The sequence below is a fragment of the Pholis gunnellus genome (assembly GCF_910591455.1).
Source record: "Pholis gunnellus genome assembly, chromosome: 24".
Classification (NCBI taxonomy): domain Eukaryota; kingdom Metazoa; phylum Chordata; class Actinopteri; order Perciformes; family Pholidae; genus Pholis; species Pholis gunnellus.
Genome location: NC_136551.1, coordinates 11114011 through 11135544, shown reverse-complemented (window position 1 = coordinate 11135544; position 21534 = coordinate 11114011). Strand labels below are relative to the sequence as shown.

At 46.2% G+C, this 21534-nt stretch overlaps 1 protein-coding gene across 4 annotated transcripts in view; it reads right to left on the bottom strand.

Moving 5' to 3' along the window:
* The window catches only part of LOC306715145 (vang-like protein 1), a 43283-nt gene extending 26048 nt beyond the window's left edge, over positions 1–17235 (bottom strand). For 2 of the 4 annotated variants that reach the window (XM_079185409.1, XM_079185411.1), the window contains exons 1-3: positions 17108–17235; positions 9172–9419; positions 2096–2222 (exon numbers count right to left, since the gene is read on the bottom strand). In XM_079185409.1, coding sequence (XP_079041535.1) covers positions 2096–2222; positions 9172–9242 — 198 coding nt within the window. In that variant the 5' untranslated portion in view covers positions 9243–9419; positions 17108–17235. Of the gene's footprint in view, positions 1–2095; positions 2223–9171; positions 9420–16329; positions 16384–17107 lie in introns of those variants that run through there. The other 2 variants (XM_079185410.1, XM_079185412.1) reach the window with 2 other exon arrangements.
* Positions 17236–21534: the final 4299 nt, after the last annotated feature.

Here is a 21534-nt window from a genome sequence, read left to right as displayed (position 1 = left end):
CACACACACACACACACACACACACACACACACACACACACACACACACACACACACACACACACACACACACACACACACACACACCACCTCTCAAGAGCAGGGTCTGAACAAATCTACGACCCCTTTTATTTTTACGATGTCCTGCGGTCAGGCCGTGAGAAACTTTTCTTTTGCGCCGGAAATCAGGAGGACGTCCCCCGATGCGCCGCTCCGTCAGCCAAGACTCCGATTGAGTCCCAGCAGCAGAAGTAATGAGCGGCAGCGACTGCGAGACGAGGCCGACGCTAAATATTCACATACGGGAGCACAGAGCAGGGATGAGCCGCTCTCTCAGCGGAGGACGCTGGCCCTGAGTACTCAAACTGAAGCCAAACGCTCCCCGCCCCGTCAGTAGCTCCACGGCATGAATAAGACATGAAGAGCGAAAACACCGAGGACGGCTGTGCTCTGTGGCAAATCCTGTCACGTGTTAAAATTAGACACAAACGCTGCTAATGAGTCTCGCCACGACGGAAGTGAGCGCCAAGTAGGTCAGTAGACGATTGGCGAACGTCGGAGGGACCGCGGCGTGTTTTTGTTTGTCTTCCCTTCAGCGGCTTAAGCCGAACACTTGATGAGGGCCAGTCGGTGTAAGCAGAGGCTGTCTGTGTGCTAAACTGCGATTTGACTCTTGCCAGCAGCAGCAAAGTGTTGAAGTTCCTGCTTTCAAAGCAGGCTGGACGAGGAACGGCACACATTTCACTGTGTACTGCAGGTAACATTACTGTTAGAGTCTCGTGGCTTTGAAGAGAGCATAGATAATGGCCTCACTTTCCCCATTTATCACCTTCTACTGTCGGTAATACCCTGACTATGGATAAGTTCCTCATACAGCCCCACTTCCAAACATGCCTTTAGAGCCCTATTCAGTCACTAACAGGGCTCGGCTACTTTACATCTAATTAAAAAACAGACACTTCACACTATAAGACTTGTACACACAAGACGAAACATTTTCATTTTATTTGATATAATGTATTCATTTAAATGAATTATCCGCTTGCAGATCATTTCATTATTGGTAATCTTTCACACTTGATAAAACTGTTGAACTATTGGAAGAAATGCTGTTTGTCATGACAGCCCTAAAACCGTTCTCTTAAAAATGGCCTCATGGGTTTTGACATCTTTAAGGTTCACACAATGAAATGTTTTTAAAAAAATACCACACAGAACGTAACAAATTGGCTGTGACTCATTGACAGTTTTGGAACCGAGATCTCTTGTATCCCTCGAGTGCTACTCGCAACTTCACGTCCAAACACGCAGCCGTTTATTCGCTCTGACTCCAGGAAATATGAGCGCGCGGCAGACTGCACCGACGCCCAGACACATCCTGATGGTGTAGCCTACGAGACGTTAATATTTAACCAACGCCGAAAGAAGAAAACAAAAGATCATTTGACGATCACCCTCCTACCTTATATTTCTGTGTTATCAAATAATCCATCACATAATCCATTTTTCTGTCACTTACAGCAAAGTCAGCATGGTTTCTGAGGGAAGAGTGTGAATTTTGACTGACAGTCAAAACAGCCTAGCTGCTGTTGTTTTGCTTGGTCTGGTCCATCTTTTGGGCGCGGCGGCGCTGAAGCAATCTCCCACCTTGCTTTAGACCTCATGAGTCGACCCCCTCCCTGCAGGAAATACAGCGTTTGCTTCTGACAAAACAAAGTGGCGATGACCACAGAAGCAACCTGCTGCATCCTTATCCTGTTGCAGATGTTTTATCTGCGGTAGATTTCCTGAAAGTGATGGCGCAGGCCTTGCCAAAAGTGGACTGGCCCTTTCTGGCTTTTGCCCTCAAATACCAGATGGCCCGTCCCAGCCCGGGCTGATAAACACAATTATCATTCCAACTCATTTTGAGTAGTGACTGATAAATCTCCTGTACTCTAAATCCCTTATAAATCGGACTAGCAGAGATACTCTATCATAAAGCAACTGTGCTCCGCAAGGGTAGAGGCCAAATGTACAGGAAGCGTGCGGTGATTCCTAATGTGTGCTTCGGTTTGGATGCAGGACGGTGCAGCGGCGCTGTGTTCAGCCCTACCTGGACCTGCTCACCGCGAACGGCCGAGTCGCCCAGCAGCGGCTCTGCGGGCGGCGTGGTAATCGTTACGGACTTCTCCGAGCGGCTGTCTTTACCGCGGGACTTGTGGCGGTCCCGGCTTCGCTCCCTGCAAAACAAAGAAGAGAAAAAAAACAATCACAGTTAATGCAGTACGGATGTAGACAAAGAAATACTCGTGCACACACATCTTAGACATGACGTTCAATTTACTCATCAAAAGGAGCCCGTTGCAATGTTCAAAGTTCACGGTGTCTTCATAAGTCATTTCTTTCTAACCATGAAACCAAACCCAAAATATATTGAAGAAAACAGGCAATTTAAATATTAAAGGAGCTATGCTAAAAAATGTGTTGTGAGGTCACAGTGGCCTTTGACCTTTGACCTCCACATTCTAATCCGTTCATCCTCGAGTCCAAGGGGACGGTTGTGCCAAATTTGAGGAACTTCCCTCGAGGCGTTCCTCAGATATCACGTTCACGAGATTGGACTGGACGGACGGACGGACGGACGGACGGACGGACGGACGGACAACCCACAAACATGATGATAGTGACGGCTGTCACCGGGGGCAGAAAAAAGAACATAACCTTTGGTCATCAGAGCTGTTAAGAGTCTGATCAAAGGGTTGTGAAATTGTCAGTGAACAACCTTTTAAGAACAAGTTACGAGTATATTTTTGACATTCCTCAGTCTTTGCACCTTCTCTCCCTCACAGAAAGAACCCACTGTAAGCCTAGATGACCCTGGCCTTTGACCTTTGCCTTGCTTCTTCATTTGTCCTATTTGACAGCAAAACAGCATAGCGGGCCGGTCTCTGAGATAAGCATGAAACAGACATTTACACACAGTATATGAACAGATCACACAAAGAGAGCAGGCACATGTTTGATGAGACTCCAGAGCGGCTCGCTGTGTGAAGGTGGAGACATTAAACCGTCTCCAGCTGATTTCCGTTGACTGGCGCTTATGTGAACTCTGCCCCACATAACCCCCTCCACATCACAGCACCACTCTTACTACAAGGCCCTCTGTCTCTTAACATATGAGCTCCATTAGCCGCACTGACCCCCTGCCCTAATCCCGCATCCAGCGTGAAACGCCGGCTCTCCACATCCTCCGCTCAGCATCAATATGGCCACATGGCACGGTGCCCGCGCCGCGGCTCCATTACCACGGAAAAGCTCAACAAGCCACAGTTAATCCCTCATCGGTGTCCCTCCCCCTCCAGCTGCTGACATCTTGGACATGGTACATACAGCATTTTAAAGCTGATTGAAAAATGCAAAGTTTCATTTGGACGACAGCAGTTGTATTTCCAGGTGTTGTGTTGGAGAGCTGTTGGCGAGAGACAGACAGACTGACTCCAGAGACATGGCTGTCAGATCTCATGTAGATATCACATGCTGAAGATGCTGTAACGACATTACTGGACCAACATATTGGACATCGGGCGACAGCAGGCGGTTCTTTTTCAGCTGGTTGTCTGTAGACGACAATAAGGCCATTTAAAGATGCTGTCGTCTCGTGATGATAATAGAGTTTCCTGCCGTCTGTACGCTCGTTGTTTCTTGGTAATCACTTTATTTCTCTGAGCGTCATTTGAGCATAACAAATCCAATTTCCACAACGTTTTCCCCATTAAGACACTCGAGCACAGGCTGGGAATATTGTATGCCTGGGGCTTTTATTGTTAAAGGTAAGAAAGGAAGCTAGTGGATGTGGTCTGCGCTGCCTTTGTCGAGGTTGGAGAGAGTAATAAAGTTTGCAGTCTTGGTTCAGACTACGGAGCCTCTGTGTTGTTGTTTCATTAAAGTAGAAGCAACTCAACCCGTTCTGTACAACATGTTTGGTCGATGCTTTTATTCTGAAAAATCAACCTTGTACCGGTGTCGCTATTCCAACGCAAAATATTCAAGACAAAAACAACTATATAAAAAAATATTAACGTCCCAATTAATCGCACGATTGTGAAAATGCCTTAAAAGCTGCATTTACAATTTTTCATCATTTTGATTAGAGCAGCTTTAATCTTTTCAAAGTTACACAAACAAAAGACAAAGAAAGTTCGGACACTGAAAGTCTGACGCAGCTAAATGAGATCTGGTGCAACAATAGCCCGACGCTGAACTACAAATGACCAACACGGCCGGCCCTTGAACGCCACCTTCTCACACAATAACAGTACATAACCGTAATGTGCAGGATATCCTGTCTGCTGGGGGAACGGAGGAATCGGCGTGACCGACAGCAGAGGAGCTGTTACAGTCGGACAGAGTTGCATTGGGTGGATTGAAGTGTTTTCATTAAAGGGTGTTAACCAGCCTGCTTTCCGCCTCTATTCTTGTACTTCCCCCTTTTCAATGTGGACACGATTTTCCCACAGAAAATCATAACAGCAGCTAATGTTTCCAATAGCCCGCAGCAACTCCTCACCGGCAGAGTGACGCACTGCTGTCGAATAAATCCAGGAGATTAGGTCCATGTAAGCCTTTAACTATATTACAGCTATCATTATTACTTTAAATATTATTATGGCTATCATCATCATCACCGCAAAAACGGTTCCTCCGGCGGGAGCGATCATCCGTCACAGACTGTCACTGATTGCGATTATGAATTGGGGAGGAGAGGGGACAGGGAGGAGCAGCAGGGCCTCCTTCAGGATAATAAGCAGCTCTAGGGCAAAGGAAAGGAAAGGTAATGCTGCCTTAAGTAAAGAGCAAAGAGGAGCAGAAGGGTTGTGTTAAAAACAATATATACACTGTTATACAAGAGCAATGCTGTTCTTCATTTCCGAGTCTTGGTCTCAATGGAATAGAATGTATCGTAGTAGAACAGACATTCAAATCAACATCGCAGGATGGTCAGAGCGGCGGCCATTTTTATGTGTTCTGTTGCCATTGCTTTCGTTGTAGCGGGCTAACCTAGCGGGCTAACCTCCGCGTAAAGTAACGAGCAGTGGAGTAGCAACTTCACGAAGCATCCACACACTCTTACATTGCTGTCAACAGATGAGCGGCAACTTTGTTGGGCTCATTTTCTAACAGTGTAGCATTGAAGCATTGGCTAGCTAGCTAAGTTCACCACGCTTTAATGCTACACTGGAATTAGCAAACTAGCTAAATCCACCATGCCTTAAATGCTACACCAGTTACAGAAAATTAATTATATTTCTATAATTCCTACTGAACTCCACCTACACAACCCTTTCTCTTGAGTGCAAAGCTATCTAGGAAATGTAGGAAACTAGTAAACAAATTCAGTAAAGTAAATTAAGGGAAAGTACAAAAAAACCTCCTGGAACAAAGGAGTCAGAGGGATCACGAAACAATTAAAAAGGAATGACAAACATGTATTAATTTGGAGGATAAGGTACAAGACAAGAAATAAGAATGAGAAAAATGCTTTTCTCCTATTTTTCTTGGCCTGTTCTTCTTCCTAACATTCCTCTGTGATTAAACTGCACATAACAAACATGCACAATAAGAGATAACAAGCTGTCACAAGGTATTTAAGGCTGGGAACCACTGGCTGAGAGTAAACAAGGTGTGAATGTGTGTCTGCACACAAAGCATGTGTAATGTCCATTTATGTCTCCCAGCGAAGCGTGACTCACAGCCGAAGTCAAGAGCAGAAGGTAAAGAAACACCTGGTTCTCAGCAAGCTGGCGAGACTACAACATGTGTAAGAAGAAGGTGCAAAGACGAGTTAGACATTAAAAGAATGTGGTACGGACGATGCACACAGAGGTGAGCAGACCTGTGGGCAGCCGGGGAGTAGTTTGAACAGATCGGCTTCTGTCTGCCGTCCACACACACACACACACACACACACACACACACACACACACACACAAACACACACACACACACACACACACACACACACACACACACACACACACACACACACACACACACACACACACACACACACACACACACACACACACACACCCTCTTCCTGCCTCATTAAGATGCAGCTCGTTGGTATTCCTACAGCGCGCTCTGCTATGATTTGATTAATGGAATTTGACTTCCAGCGTGGATCCCTGAAACGGGTCTGGTTTTTTTGGAACAGAGAGGATGGGGGCGGGGGGGGGGGGGGGGGGGGGGGGGGGGGGTCCTGTGAGGGCAAATGATGATTGGCGTGCCGGGGTAGAGTCCCGCCAATTAGGCCCCGGAAGCGCCGTCTCCCTCCAACACCTGAGGATGAGTGTGGCTCGCGGTCGCGTTCACACGGAGGGAGGGCGATAACACGACGCCGCTGGAGAAGCAGAGCCAACTAGCGCGGCACGCCGGAGCGTCTGTGGGCCAATTTGTTCTCTCCGTGGCTGGCAGGGCGACCTACACACCTGTGTGACACGCCGCTTTGTGTCGATGCGCCAGTGGACGGCTCGGCCTCAGCCGAATGGGTGAAGTCATGGAGCCAAATAACAACGGAGCCGCCAAACACTCAGGGGGCGACTCCTCTGGTTGAATAGAAGTCTATGAGAAAATGACTGACGGGGTTGTACAACGTTCAATAGTGTTAGAACAGAGAGAAAAGCTGTCCGTCATAGAAACGCGGTATCGCTTTAAATGTTTTGATGACCGAGCATATTTTTCAGAAAGACATTCCTCGTGTTGCACTTAAAAGTAGAAGAGAAATAGTTCTATAGAGCAAGATCTATGTGAAATGTATATGAATCGTATCATCCAGGAACCTCCAAATGGATTCATGACTGTGAATGAATAGTTTAAATGACCTCTCCAGCCCGATGTCGATGCTACGTGCTGCCTTATAATTGGAGTTCGACCAATCAAAAGGAACCAATTTTCCACATGAGCAGCTGCTAATATGAGATTTACTATTTCACAATCATTTAAATACTTCAGACTGACAGAGTGAAGGTGAAGTAAAGTGACCCAATACAAAGCTACCATGATCCTTAAAGTGGTTTGAATGGTTTAAAATCTCTAGTATGAGCACGAGTAAAATATGAAACTAAGATTTGTCAATGCCACTGCACCACAGAATATATACAACACAAACAAACAACAAAGACACGGCAGCCACGTACTGCTTCCACGAGGCCGTGTGGTAATGGAATATTACAACCAGGGACTGAACATCACATCAGCGTCCTTCCATTCACAGATAATTGTGCAGCTCTGGATTCTGGCTGATTCAGAAGCTCATGGGCATCAGTGTAATACCCATAATTACTGAAAAGACTGCTCTCTGGTGAGACAACTGAACATGGTCAGAAGGGAATACAAATAACTTCTACGTGCAAATAAATAAATCGGTGTCATCAGCATACGTTTTGTCTCAGCTTTTAGCAGGAAGTAACGTCCACAGACGTGGACCAGAAACGGACCGTGATTCACTAAATGAACATCATGCTGTAGTGAAGAAGACTTGAAACTAGAGATTGAGACCATAAACTCATGTTTACAATGTTTACTGAGGTAATAAATCAAGAGAGAAGTAGAGTCATTTTCTCATAGACTTCTATACAACCAGAGGAGTCGCCCCCTGGTGGTCAGTAGAGAGAATGCTCTTCCACACTGGTTTGTTGCCGCTGGTCATTACTGAATAAATATTTTGGACACCGGTTGAGTCTGACACAGGAGAGCGGGGCAGAAAGCCAGCTATCTGAGGAAATAACTCCAAAAAACGTGCACCATCTGTTTATGAAAACCTAACCCAATCCCATTCTTCTATTATTTTCTGACAAATTATGTTGGAGATTGGCTCACAAATATGCAAAGATACAAACAAAACTCGACGATAATGTCACTGTGTGATTATTTGTATGCGAGCACGCTCCACCGTGCATCTGTTCCCGACATCAGTGTAATTAGACGACAGTGATGCAGAGCTGCCTCACGCGTGGAACCCCCCTCGGAGTAAATTACCTTCATACGACGACGGCAAACGGGTTTCAAAGGCAAAGAAACCTTTTTCCCTCTTTTTTTAAGATGGAATTAGAGGACAGCCGGTGGCTTTGGCACAGACACGGTGCGAGATGAGGAGAGGAAGAGATGCTTGGCGGGGATGCCCGTATGTTCATTTCCAATTTGCTGTCACTCACTTAAAAGGCTTCAGACTCCACCACCACCACCACCACCACCACCACCACCACCACCACCACCACTACCCACTAACTTCCCCCCCCGTCTTTGATTCCACATCAATGCGAGACCACTTTTGCTCTGCTCTTACTTTGAGCTACATGGGCACATTCCAGCCCCGGGGAATGCCAGCGAGAGGGGGAACGAGTGATACGCCCGAGCCTACCCATCCTCAAGAGAGTAGCCAGGAATCCATTTAAGAAGGGGGAGGTGGAGAGAAGGGGGGGGCGATACAGAGGAGAGGTCAAGAGCAAACCAGAAAGGGCAGCTGCTGCATTCATATCACGGCGGACACATGGGAGCAAAGAGCGAGGGTACGACGGGGGGAAAGGAAAGAGATAAAGAGGACAAGAGCGAGAGCGATAAAGGGTGACAGAAAGCGTCCCACGACGTGAGACACAAAGTTCTTAAACGGCAACAGGTGGCGGCGAGAGCGGCCGTGTAGAACTGAGAGAGATATATGCCGGAAAAAAAGCAAGAGGGGGCAAGTGACAAGGGAGGGGCCGTGGTGGGAACAGGAGCCTCCTCTCATCTCCTCTCAGCGTGTCCGCCGAGCCATCAGTCACTCGGCCCTCTCCGGCACCTGTCTCCTGCCGCCTTCCTGAGGCCATTTCCCTGCTGACAGACTAATACGCCGACACAAGCTGTGGGGCTCCGCGCACGCCGGGGGCCAAAGAGGAAGCCGGAGACACCCGGGGGGCGGGATCACAGGGGAGGGTGGAGGAAGTAGAAATCCAGGGATGAGAAAGGGAATAAAGAGGAACTGACTGAGAATAAATGTTTCTGGTTCTTGTTTCAGAAACAAGAACCAGAAACAACTTTCAGCCATGTTGTAGTTTTTTATCTGTTCTGTTACGTCACTCGGATTGTAAATCAGTACAAAAGATGAACAACAGGAGGGAACAGAGTTATCGACGGAGCAGGATTTAGACTTACCCGTGCCTGTGTGATCCCCGGGAGCGTCCGGAGTAGTAGGAGTAGCCCGAGTAGGTGGACTCCGTGTCCATGGCAGCGCTGTCGGGATCAGCAGGGGGGGGGGGGGGGTGCAGCGGAAGGCTGCTCGGCTGGTTCCACTGGCTAGGCGCGGCGGGCTGTCGACGAGCTCGGAGGCGATCGGCCGGCTCGCTCACGAGGCGAGCGGGCTTGAAAGCGACCCTGGGGGCACCCGGTGAGAAAACATCAACCTGGAGAGGAAGCGAGGAGGAGACATGTGAGCTTCAAATGTGAAATGTCCGGGAAGCCGGCCCACATCTGACTGCTAGAGGCAGGAGGAGCCAACGAGAGAGAGGAATAAAGAACATTACACAATCAACCCTCTTCTTTCTCATCACCTCTTTTATCGTTGTGTATTTATTAGCACCCCTCATGCATAAATCCTGCAGTAACAACACTCACAGGAGCTCTCAGGAGGTCACAGCTGAGTGTTCCACATTAAGGAATCACTGCTGCCGTGAAACAGCAATTTGCTCTTATTCCCACACGGCCGACTGTTGTTCAGAGGCGCTTTTTAAGTCTCTGACAGACACACAGCAAACTATTTAAGCCCGACACGACGACTGTGGCGAGAGTGCGGCAAAGATAAAAGGCCTCTTTCTTTCCCCAGCAGGAGTTCCTGATGGAGATGGATGGGTTGCCAGTTTGATAGTGAATCTGGGACTCGTGATGGCAGAGCGAAGGAAGAAGAAATTCGCAGAACTGCTCCCAACTATGCGTCGTCTTGTTCTTCCAGCATTTAATAAACAGTTGATTGCATCAGTGTGAATACAACACCCACACTATCCCTTTAACTCTTCATTACTAACCGTCACAGCAGCAGAGGACGGCGTTAATGAAAAACATGGGATCGCTCATGGCGAGAACACGCGTCACTAGAAATGAATGAAAGTGAAGCGTTAGTGATGTCTTTACCACTTCTACACAACCGCAGGATGCTTCTGCTCAGAGGCTCAGAGAACGGCTGCAATCCAACATGTTCCAGCTTTCTTGGGACTGAACGTTGATCTTAGTGAAATTCATTATTATCAGTTGTATCTTATATATATTAAACGTATATTAAACAGACATACAGAGGAAAGCAAACGTTATTAACTGATTAGTCAAACACCAGAAATCTAATCTATTGCAATTTGGATTGGAATAGATTGGATTACAGTGTGACAAAGAGTGTTTCATATCATAAGAAATCTGATATTTGTTTGGAAATGTGCCTATTGGCTCTTTGTCTAAGAAACCAGTGTGAAGCTAACTTCGTGGTTGGCCAATACAAATAGTAGAAATGTGGATTACATGTTTTAATCTCGCCTCTGACATTTGATTTATTTCATTGATAGAACTTGAACATTCTGAGGCCAATATTCCATCCACAACAATATCAAAGCGATAATAAAAGTACAAATATAAAGCATAGAATGTTTTAAAGATTGCCAGCTGTAAATCTAAATGAACAGATGAATGGTGATTATTACGAGACGCATGCAACAGATCTCTCTTTACATGCATTTCACTACGTTTTGAAGTGTCTCCAGCTGGACGGAGCTTTCATCCACTCATAACGCTGATTGTGAATTATTATTCCTGGCTGCTGCAGGGGAACTTCGACCCTACATCAAGTCCAATCTATAGGACTAAAATCATTCTTCCCTCCAGAGAGGATCAAGGCAGAGGTGGTTTGTACGACAAACGTGAAAGATGAGACCAATGCTGCTCGGATTAAAAGTATTTGATTAACTGCACGAAAAGGGGGAGAGACAGGGGGAGAGAGGAAGAGTGAGTCACGGGTAGCTGGAGGCTTAAACATCTATACCTGTGACTCTCTCAGACAGCTCTGGGCGGGATGGAATACGTCGGGGTGAAATATAGTCTCGAGACTTAACTCAAAAGGAACTAAATCAAAATTCTGCTCAGATAAAACTCACTTCCCCTGAACACGTGCACTCTGAGCCGGCGTTAAACATCCACTACGGAGGGGAGGGGAGGATGAGACCATATCATAACCACAGGGCTCAACATTTGCTTCACGTTATTTATCTACAGTGTTCTCGTGTGAACTCATTCCTAACTATCTGCACCAATCATCCAGAGCCTCTTGATCAAAACTCTCAGGACGCTTCCAGCACCAGAGGATTTATGGATGATTTATAGCTCCAACAGTGTATAATCACCTGAAGGTGAGAATCGTTGTGTTTTCGTCGGTTTAGAATTAACCATTTCATATCTACCTACGGAGCGGGTCGCCACGTTTCTAAGGTAGCCCAGAAAGGACAAACCAGACACCGAGGTTCTCCAACACACAGATGGCGCTCGATTCTACGCACTGCACCTTTAAAAAGGTTGGTCCAACACAAGACAGCCATGCTTCTTACTCCAGGTAAAAAACAAACAAGCAGTCACTTTAGTGCACAATCCTTATCTGCCAACTTGAAGGGAAACACACTTCACTTGGTTCAAAAATACACAAAACGTCTCGTCTGACCCAGTTCTGTGGCGTCGGCACATCTGTTGTGTGACTGTCGCAGGCGGCTGGAAATGCTTTGAAGGTTGCGCAGCCGTATATTTGGATACGCTCGTGTGCAAATCATTTTTAAATGCCTGAATCATCCTCGCAAGGTGACAAATCCTCCCTCGGCTGGTTCTCCGTAGTCTCAGCCAGCAGCCTCTGATCCTACAGAGCACTTCAGGTGCAGTGGGGCTTTCCAACGCCATGTCAAAGGTTTAAAGCACTGAAACTATGTGGGTGCCATTTAACGCTAATTGTGGGGGGGGGGGGTATGATTAAACAAAAACAATGACACAACAATACATTCTAAACATGGGGGGGTTTTATGACATCGTAGCTGGATTGGGCCCCTGGGCCCTGTGGTTTGAGGACCCTGGTTTACAAGGACCCTGCTAGGCACTGCTGACACTCTACTGCAGGAATTCAGCCATGGAATAATGACTGCTGAGTAAGCTGAACACAGTCACAGAGGCATTCCCATCACCTGCTTTAATCCTCTTAAAAGCGAAGGGCACGCGGCTAAATGAGGGATTAATGGGGTGAAATGAGTGCGTGGTCCAGGTTCAGCCAGAGTGCAGCCGCCACGAAAGAGAGCCGCTCGGTTCAAATCTGAGTGATGAGTTCCTCTGTAGTGCGTTTCCTCAAAAACACACAAAGAAAAGCAGGAGTCAGTCAGTGTCTCCCACATCCTGCTCTGAGGTCTATATCGAAGTGGAACAGGATCCGCCGGTGTTCTCACATGTGGTTTCTGTCTTTGCCGTGTCAGAGAAAATTGGTAAGCGGAACCACTTCAAGTTTGCGACGCTGAAATAGGAATCCCCCAGCGATGGGGGGGGGGGGGCAGGGGGTCCTGGCAGGTTCCTTCGCAGTAATCCAAGACCCCTGCTGAGCAGCCGGCTTGTCTGTTTGCGCTGGCAAACGCCAGGCGACGAGCGGAGCGGGAGAGAGGAGGAAGGGCGACATTATCGCAGCAATCATGAGGCACGGAGGGCACAGTCTCTCACATGAGAACGTGAATCATTGTTCAGGGGGGAAGCTTCTGTGTGCCAAACCCTCTCCCACATTCCTCCATGTAACACAAGAAGTACAAGACTGAAACAGGATGAAAACACACACACACACACACACACACACACACACACACACAGGCTAACAGGTGAGCGCTGACTCCAGGGTGAACATCCCGCGGCCTGAGCTGGGGATGTAAACAACCCGAGGAAACACTTCTATCTCGGAGAGCAGAGCAAAGTCACACTGGAGCCGCGAGACTCCCGCCGCCAGCTGCCGTAAATCAGCTCTGCTCGGCCTTTCACGTCACGTCCAATAAAGGGAGTCGGCGCCGCCACTTGGCGAGATTCGATTATCAGCAGCTCAGGTGGATGGATTGAAATACTGACCACCGGACTACGGCAGTGTGTAGTGGAACACATCAAGCATGGCTAGTCTCAGTGTTCTCATTTACCGGCGCAGTCACGCGGTCTGAAGTCACTGAACCGCCGTGGAGCCGCCCAGGCACACTGACCCCTGAAGACCAGTTTACTGTGCGAGTAGGTCAAGCGAGGAGCAGCAGGAGTACTCCCGGGTTCCCCGTGCAGAGCGGCAAATTAAGCAGCCAATGAACCAGATGAGGTGCTCCGTTATGTTTCAGTATATGAGAATATACGGAGCAAACACAGGCTCCAGCCCACTCTGCTTTCCTGAAAGATGAACTGTACGTTTCAGTCTTAGAAGCCCAACAAAAAGGAGTGATTTGATTACCAATTATAACAGTTTCTCTTCCTGACAATAATAATAATCCAACTGAACCACAGCCAAGAAGAGACAGTGGTTCAGGAAGTGTTCAGGGCTGACTATGTAGACAACATGTGGTCGTGGAGCACTGCCAGTTTGAGCAAAGATGCTATTAAAAGCTCAGGTATTTAGAGCTAATGTTGTGTATATGACCCGTTTACCCAACATGGGATGATAAATTGGGGATTATTAAACTAGGCTGTGAGATTTTCCTGCCTTTTGTCACCAGCAGAAAGAAGCTCCGTTAAACCATCAGCATGCAGCTGGTTTGCCGACACCTCTCCCTCCGTAACCATGGCTCTGCCTCTATTATCGCCTGATAACACGTCTCCTCGCGCCACAATAAAAGAGACAAAACCGGCATCACGCTCGGTGATGACTTCGCGCCAGCTTGAGAGAAGGTAACTCTGTCATGAGACATGCCGGGACACGAGGGAGCGTTAGAGCCCCCCCCGGTCACATGCTCGTTGTGTTCCTGTCCATAACTGAGCAAATGAGGACTCATTAATTCAATCAACATTCCCGAGCAGCACCAGATTTAGCCCCTCAGATATCCTATGAGGTAACACGGACGCAGAGAAACACAATTGAGGGAAAACAGCAGCAAATCCAGACTATTATTAAAGTGTGCTCGTCACTGACTGAACAGATCATTAGCATGCAGCTTGCACCTGTGCAGTGTTGATTACACAGCGCTCTCAGTAACAGGTAGTCTGACTAACACTGACTCAGAGCGCTTAAATCACGTTTTGGCCTTTTACCTGTTGCAGCTTTGGTGCTGGTGTTCCTAGGCAACCACAACAGGCTGAACCCGAGCGGTCAGTAGACGGACTGAGGATCACATGAGCTGGACTGAGCTTCTCTGGGTTTTCAGAGCCCCGCTGTGGGACCCCTCAGATCAAATCAAGACGACTGCGTTGGAAAATGGGCACCGTTGAAAAGTACGCAGAATTACCTTTAACAGTTCTTAATTAGCAAGAAAATTCAAAAACGTGATGATTCTCGGGGCAAGAAAACAAACCTCAGGGCCAGTTGCATGAACATAGTTTAAGACTAGTCCTGGCCTTAGACTGGCCTTAGACTAGTCTAATTAAGCCTTAAAGTAAGCCTCCTCTCCCCCGGGCTCAGCCTGAGGTCAGAGCTTTGTTTCAATGGCAACAATCTGTTAGAAGATCAGCTAACTAGTTCCACTGTTTACCCATTACTGATAGCTAACTTTTAGCTAACTATTTCAACTGTAGGCGTGGTGTTGCATCCACCATTTATTCTCTTCTGTTAAGTCTTTTATTTCACCCATAATGCATTGCACGACCGGCCATGTAAAGTCAGTCTGACAGTCACTCGTAGGGAAGCTTTATGCAGCAGGTATTCATTTAAGTGTCTATAGCAGGTCTGATATAAAGTTATATCGAAGAATAAGGTAATCATCGCAATAAGCCCTGACTGGAATAACTCTGTACAACTAAAGAAATATCTTGAATATGTTCCCTTTAGCACTTATTATATCATTTATAACCCACATTAACATGTTGTGAGCTCTGTAAGCAAGCAACACACCCACGTAGCTCACATCAAGCACACATCTGAGAGCTCGTCAGCTGTCGACATCGCGGCCGATGCTGTCACGTAAAAACCACCACGGAGGAGAGAAGAAGAATCCACGCAGAGCCCTCAAGTGGAGATCTCATCCAGAGCAGACAAGTCGTCGTGATAATGAGGGTCTTGCATAATTTATGGGGCGAAAGAAACATTTGTTGTCACCGTTTAATGTCTGTCTGGGAACGTCAAACTATGTTAGCGTGCAGCTTTTTGCACTTCTGCAATCTATTTTACTTACAGTAGTTACCAATGTTTATATGAAATATACGTTGTAATATTTCAGCACACGGGACAATACATTGATTATTTTGACAGTTGATACTTGCTTCTCAAATATGAGGATTTGCTTCTTTTATACCAATGTAAATACAATATATCTCAGCTTTGGTCAGCTGGTAGTGGGCCAGTCAAGAAAACGACAACATCCCATCATTATGGATTTATCCTATGACATAAGGACATGACTTTAATCCTCTTAGCTGACATCCGTATTGCCCGTTGTGTTTACAGCAGGGCTTTCCCACTATAAGAGGATTTTTATAATTTCACATATAGAAAATAAATTCCATAGCTCTTTGAAAGAGTGCACTTTCATTATTATGCTATTTTATCATATCAGTGGTCTTAAAATGACAATAATATTATTTATCGCAATTATTTCTGGGACAATGTATCGTCCAACAAAAGTCCAGCAGGCTTAGTTGGAAGGACAAAACCAACAATTTGAATATGTTCATCTTTGGCTCTGTAACATTGTGAAGGGCTTTTTATTTTTACTATTTTTGACATTTTATAGCTAGACTATTACCAAGATAAGCACATAAATCTTAAATATCCAATATTAAACAACACAACAAAAGCATATGTTGTTGGTTTCATTATGCAACGTTTCTTTAAGGAACATTGTTTGTCTTTTGACATCACAAGTTGATCAAAAAACACAGCTGAAACAAAATAACGTTATTAATTAGACGTCACCGGACTGAGCACGTGCTACGGGAGCACCTGCTTTAGCAGTTTTTGACCAATTTGACATGGCGCTAACTACCTTATGAACCATTTTAATAAAAAGAAAATAGGCTGCTGAGCTGAACTATGGTTCTTAACTGTGGACAGTCAACCAAAAAGGAAGACTTATGTTAAGCGTAGAATAATTTAAGCAGAGAGGAAAGTAGGCTATATGAGGTGAGAAATAGGTCCCATTTTACCTGTCGTCACTTCTCAGTCTGGTGGAGCTCCAGAGCCGGTTTACCCGCCCAGCTCCTACCTGTGACCCGTCAGGCTGGCGGACAGAGGCAGGAAAGTCCCTGGTTTCACCGTGGCCTCTGGAAGCCCCCCTCTCCTCTTCCTCACCCCAGTAACCTATTTGTGCGACTACTTGAGAAACCAAAGCACGCCACAGTGGTTTACTGATAGTTCTCAGAGGGCTGGGAGTACTACAATGTATCCGTCCGCGGCCACTCCGCCGCAGGTTACAGTTTACAGCTGAGCTGCGGTGCAGCAGCCGGGCTAATGCGGATCCAGTCGACCGAATGAAACATAGTTGACTTTTTTTTTTGTACTGTCTCGCGGTGGCTGTGTGACTTTCTTGTTGAGAGAGGCGCTATAAAAAAAAACGTCAATTTGCACAAACTGCACAAAATACGGTTAACTTTGCCAGTCTAGTGGTTGTGCGTCGGTCCGACCGTAGTTTGAGGGCATTCTAACGAAGTTGAAAGCGTTCTCTTTCATACAGGTAGGGGAGACAGCAAGGGCGTGTTCACAAGTCTTTAAGGAAAAACACGTTCAGCCCAACACTGAACAACAACCTTTGTTCTGAGTGTATACAGAAACAAGTAGAGACGGTAATGTACACGTCTGAGGGCTTCACGAGTCAACACAGGGCATTATAACATGTAAGCTTCACCCACTACTGAGCCCGCACACGAACATCTGCAGAATACATATGACCGACAGTATCACCAGCGGTACCGGAGCGGAACTCACCCTTTATCGGCGGAGATATCACTCCCGTAGTCGGTCATTTATCCAGAGGTTAGTGTCACAGTTTTCTCCCCCGGAGCACACGGTAGGAATACAGTAGGAAGCAGCCCCTGGTGACCGTAGGAATCACCCCGGCAGTCAGGAATTTCACAGGGGGGCAGTGCTTCTCGGCGCACGGGTGGGGGTCAGGGGGGGGGGGGGGGGGGGGGGGGGGGGGGTAGTACGGACACGTGGCGCTAGGGGGCGCGTAAACACGTGAAGCCCCTGCCAATGTCACAAGTGAACCTGCTGCATGTTGAGTTGGTTCGTTACAGTAATGTGTTGCATACAGGGGCAGTAGGGATTCTCAGAGTGGGCACCAAATTCAGCACACTAAAATATAAACTTTAAAAAATATATTTAAATATCCTGCTTTGAATTGTTCTTTGTTTCTATGGTTTTAACACAAAAAAAATCTTCTTTTCACATCACACGTGTAAGTTTCATATCGGCTAGGTTCCAAACTAGTTGTGACGTGAGTGTGCACACAGGTGTCTGTCTTTTTAACCCATAATCCACCACTGTCCTCGGCTCATTTTCGTGTCAGAGTTTTGACCTATGACCTTTGTGTGCAAAATGGGCTGGAATAAAAAGCTCATCTAAAAGAACAAAAAGCCCTGCAGTACTCCAATATGTATAAATACTGTTGTAATCCTTTTTGTCAATGCTGATGATTTGCGATCGATTATCTCCCAAAGATGTCGCCACTAAACAAGCAGATGGGAACACTTAGATTGGCACGATGTCGCACATGTCAGCAGGCTGACATTGACAGCGATCAATAAAACTGTTGGGAGCATCTTCTGTCCTCTCTCCACTTGTTTCAGTCAGATCAGAAGCACACACGTTACAATATGAAACAAAAAAACTGTTAAAAAGCACCGCCGTCTATTCTCGCGTCCACTCAAGCAAAGGGAGTGTTTTTGTCACGGCTCATGAAGCTGAACAAGGTAAACAGTTGATACAAACACTCGCTCAGCGATAGCAATCTGACCCCGGACACAGTCAGTGAAGGAGACACAATGCAGTCACTGAGGCCTTCAAGCAGCCTCTCAAAAGAAGGGAAAGGAAACCTTTTTTTCCCCATAACTTCCAGTCGTTTAATAGAGAAGAACATAGAAAGATTTGATATTCAACACGGACCCTCCCATTGTTTCATTTGCTCAGCTAATGCTCAGCTATTGCTTTGATGTGAAATCCTGGATTTAAAGGAATAAATGTGAAAACCGAGTTCTCACAGCCAGAGCAGTCGAGATGCTGCGCCCTGATTGGCTGACAGCATCAGTTGGTTAGAATAACATGAAAAAAAAATACTTTTTAAGACTTCTTTCTCTAATCACAGAGATATAATAACGTAATCACAGAAACTACATTGTAACACGCGTGCATTCGTATCATCCAATCCCTACATCGGTGCACCTTTAACCTCCACGAGTCCATCGGCTTCAATAAAGATAACACAAAATCAATTCAAACAGATATCGCCACCGATTGATTTCACATTACTCTGCTGCTGATGCTGTTGACCACTATTGTGTCACCAGACAAAAGAGAGAGAGGAGGGGGGGGGGGGGGGGGGGGGGGGGGGGGGGGGTAGTACGGACACGTGGCGCTAGGGGGCGCGTAAACACGTGAAGCCCCTGCCAATGTCACAAGTGAACCTGCTGCATGTTGAGTTGGTTCGTTACAGTAATGTGTTGCATACAGGGGCAGTAGGGATTCTCAGAGTGGGCACCAAATTCAGCACACTAAAATATAAACTTTAAAAAATATATTTAAATATCCTGCTTTGAATTGTTCTTTGTTTCTATGGTTTTAACACAAAAAAAATCTTCTTTTCACATCACACGTGTAAGTTTCATATCGGCTAGGTTCCAAACTAGTTGTGACGTGAGTGTGCACACAGGTGTCTGTCTTTTTAACCCATAATCCACCACTGTCCTCGGCTCATTTTCGTGTCAGAGTTTTGACCTATGACCTTTGTGTGCAAAATGGGCTGGAATAAAAAGCTCATCTAAAAGAACAAAAAGCCCTGCAGTACTCCAATATGTATAAATACTGTTGTAATCCTTTTTGTCAATGCTGATGATTTGCGATCGATTATCTCCCAAAGATGTCGCCACTAAACAAGCAGATGGGAACACTTAGATTGGCACGATGTCGCACATGTCAGCAGGCTGACATTGACAGCGATCAATAAAACTGTTGGGAGCATCTTCTGTCCTCTCTCCACTTGTTTCAGTCAGATCAGAAGCACACACGTTACAATATGAAACAAAAAAACTGTTAAAAAGCACCGCCGTCTATTCTCGCGTCCACTCAAGCAAAGGGAGTGTTTTTGTCACGGCTCATGAAGCTGAACAAGGTAAACAGTTGATACAAACACTCGCTCAGCGATAGCAATCTGACCCCGGACACAGTCAGTGAAGGAGACACAATGCAGTCACTGAGGCCTTCAAGCAGCCTCTCAAAAGAAGGGAAAGGAAACCTTTTTTTCCCCATAACTTCCAGTCGTTTAATAGAGAAGAACATAGAAAGATTTGATATTCAACACGGACCCTCCCATTGTTTCATTTGCTCAGCTAATGCTCAGCTATTGCTTTGATGTGAAATCCTGGATTTAAAGGAATAAATGTGAAAACCGAGTTCTCACAGCCAGAGCAGTCGAGATGCTGCGCCCTGATTGGCTGACAGCATCAGTTGGTTAGAATAACATGAAAAAAAAATACTTTTTAAGACTTCTTTCTCTAATCACAGAGATATAATAACGTAATCACAGAAACTACATTGTAACACGCGTGCATTCGTATCATCCAATCCCTACATCGGTGCACCTTTAACCTCCACGAGTCCATCGGCTTCAATAAAGATAACACAAAATCAATTCAAACAGATATCGCCACCGATTGATTTCACATTACTCTGCTGCTGATGCTGTTGACCACTATTGTGTCACCAGACAAAAGAGAGAGAGGAGGGGGGGGGGGGGGGGGTCTCAGACCAGTTCATTCACACTCCAAACACACACGGACGTTCAAACCGCAAAGCAACAGATGCCTCCAGCAATTACACGGCTGTATATGAATCAATATTTTGTCTTCCTTTGTACGCACACACAAACACACACACACACACACACACACACGCCCCCCTCCAGAACACAATGGAGGTCATGACTGGGACACGACCCCTGTCCCCTCCCCATGGAGAGCTAAATAAACACTGATGCTGGTGTCAAGGATGGGGGATGTGTGTTTTAATCTCTTTCAATATTTATATAGGCTTCAAATGTATGAAATATGCAGATTGCTATATGAACACTGATGATATTTCAATATATGTTTTAAAGACTTTAGAATTCAGCAGTGGTTGTTTTATATTTACAAATATAAAAAAGGACTATTTAATAATAACATACTTGTTGTTTTGTTATATTAAACATGTTTTTCATGCACAGATTCTGACACGGAATCAGCAGCCGTTTAGCGCCGTAGTTTGAGATAAGTGCGCCACCACGTGGCACTTTGCCGCTATTACACGGGCTGGAAGCTTGAAAGGGGCGCATCGTCGCTCCTCGTCCCGCAGACAGATGCACGCTCTCTACATACTTGCTGTGTTTTACACCTCAAATGTTTTCAAATTAAAGTTGGATCATAACTTTATTTGTGTTGATCACGTGTCAATCTGCTTGTTTGTTCATTTTTGCAATCATTTCAGCTTGATTAAAAGTTTTTTTTAAGTTCATTATAAAGACGTGATTAATTAATAAACGTCAATGTAGCGTCTAACAAAAGAGTTTAATACCCGGATGTGCGAATCAATCAGCTGCAGTGAAAGCGGTGAAATCAGATTACACGGCTGAACGCCGACGCGAGGTGTAGGCCTACCCTCGTAGGCACGCGCGTCGTGTGACGGCGAGAAAAAAGCAGCACGCGCTGTCACTTTTTGTGTGCGTGTTTTCCTTCACGTTTTATTCAAAGTGGGAAGCGCGCGCGCAGATGGCCCCTTATTGAAGAAAGGCGAGGTGGGGGCCTCGGAGATCAATTCAATTTGGTGTCCGGAAGACGGATGGATTCCTCCCCAAAGACACGGAGTTTATGAGTTTAGAGGGTTTTTGGTAAATAGGGGAGAAAAATGAATGCGCGTAAAAATGAAGACGAAGTGGGAAGAGATGCGGTTTATGAGACCCCCCCCCCCCCCCCACACACACACACAGAGAGAGATTTTTCAGCCCACTTTAGTCAGCCAGATGAGGTCCTCTGTTCAGGGGCCAATTACATTCAGTGTGTGACAAATACTGTCTGAAGGCCCAACCCGGGTGCGTGTATACAGTGTGTATGCTGTGTGGTTATGGACTAGGAGACGACATGGCACGTAAAGTAAATAACATA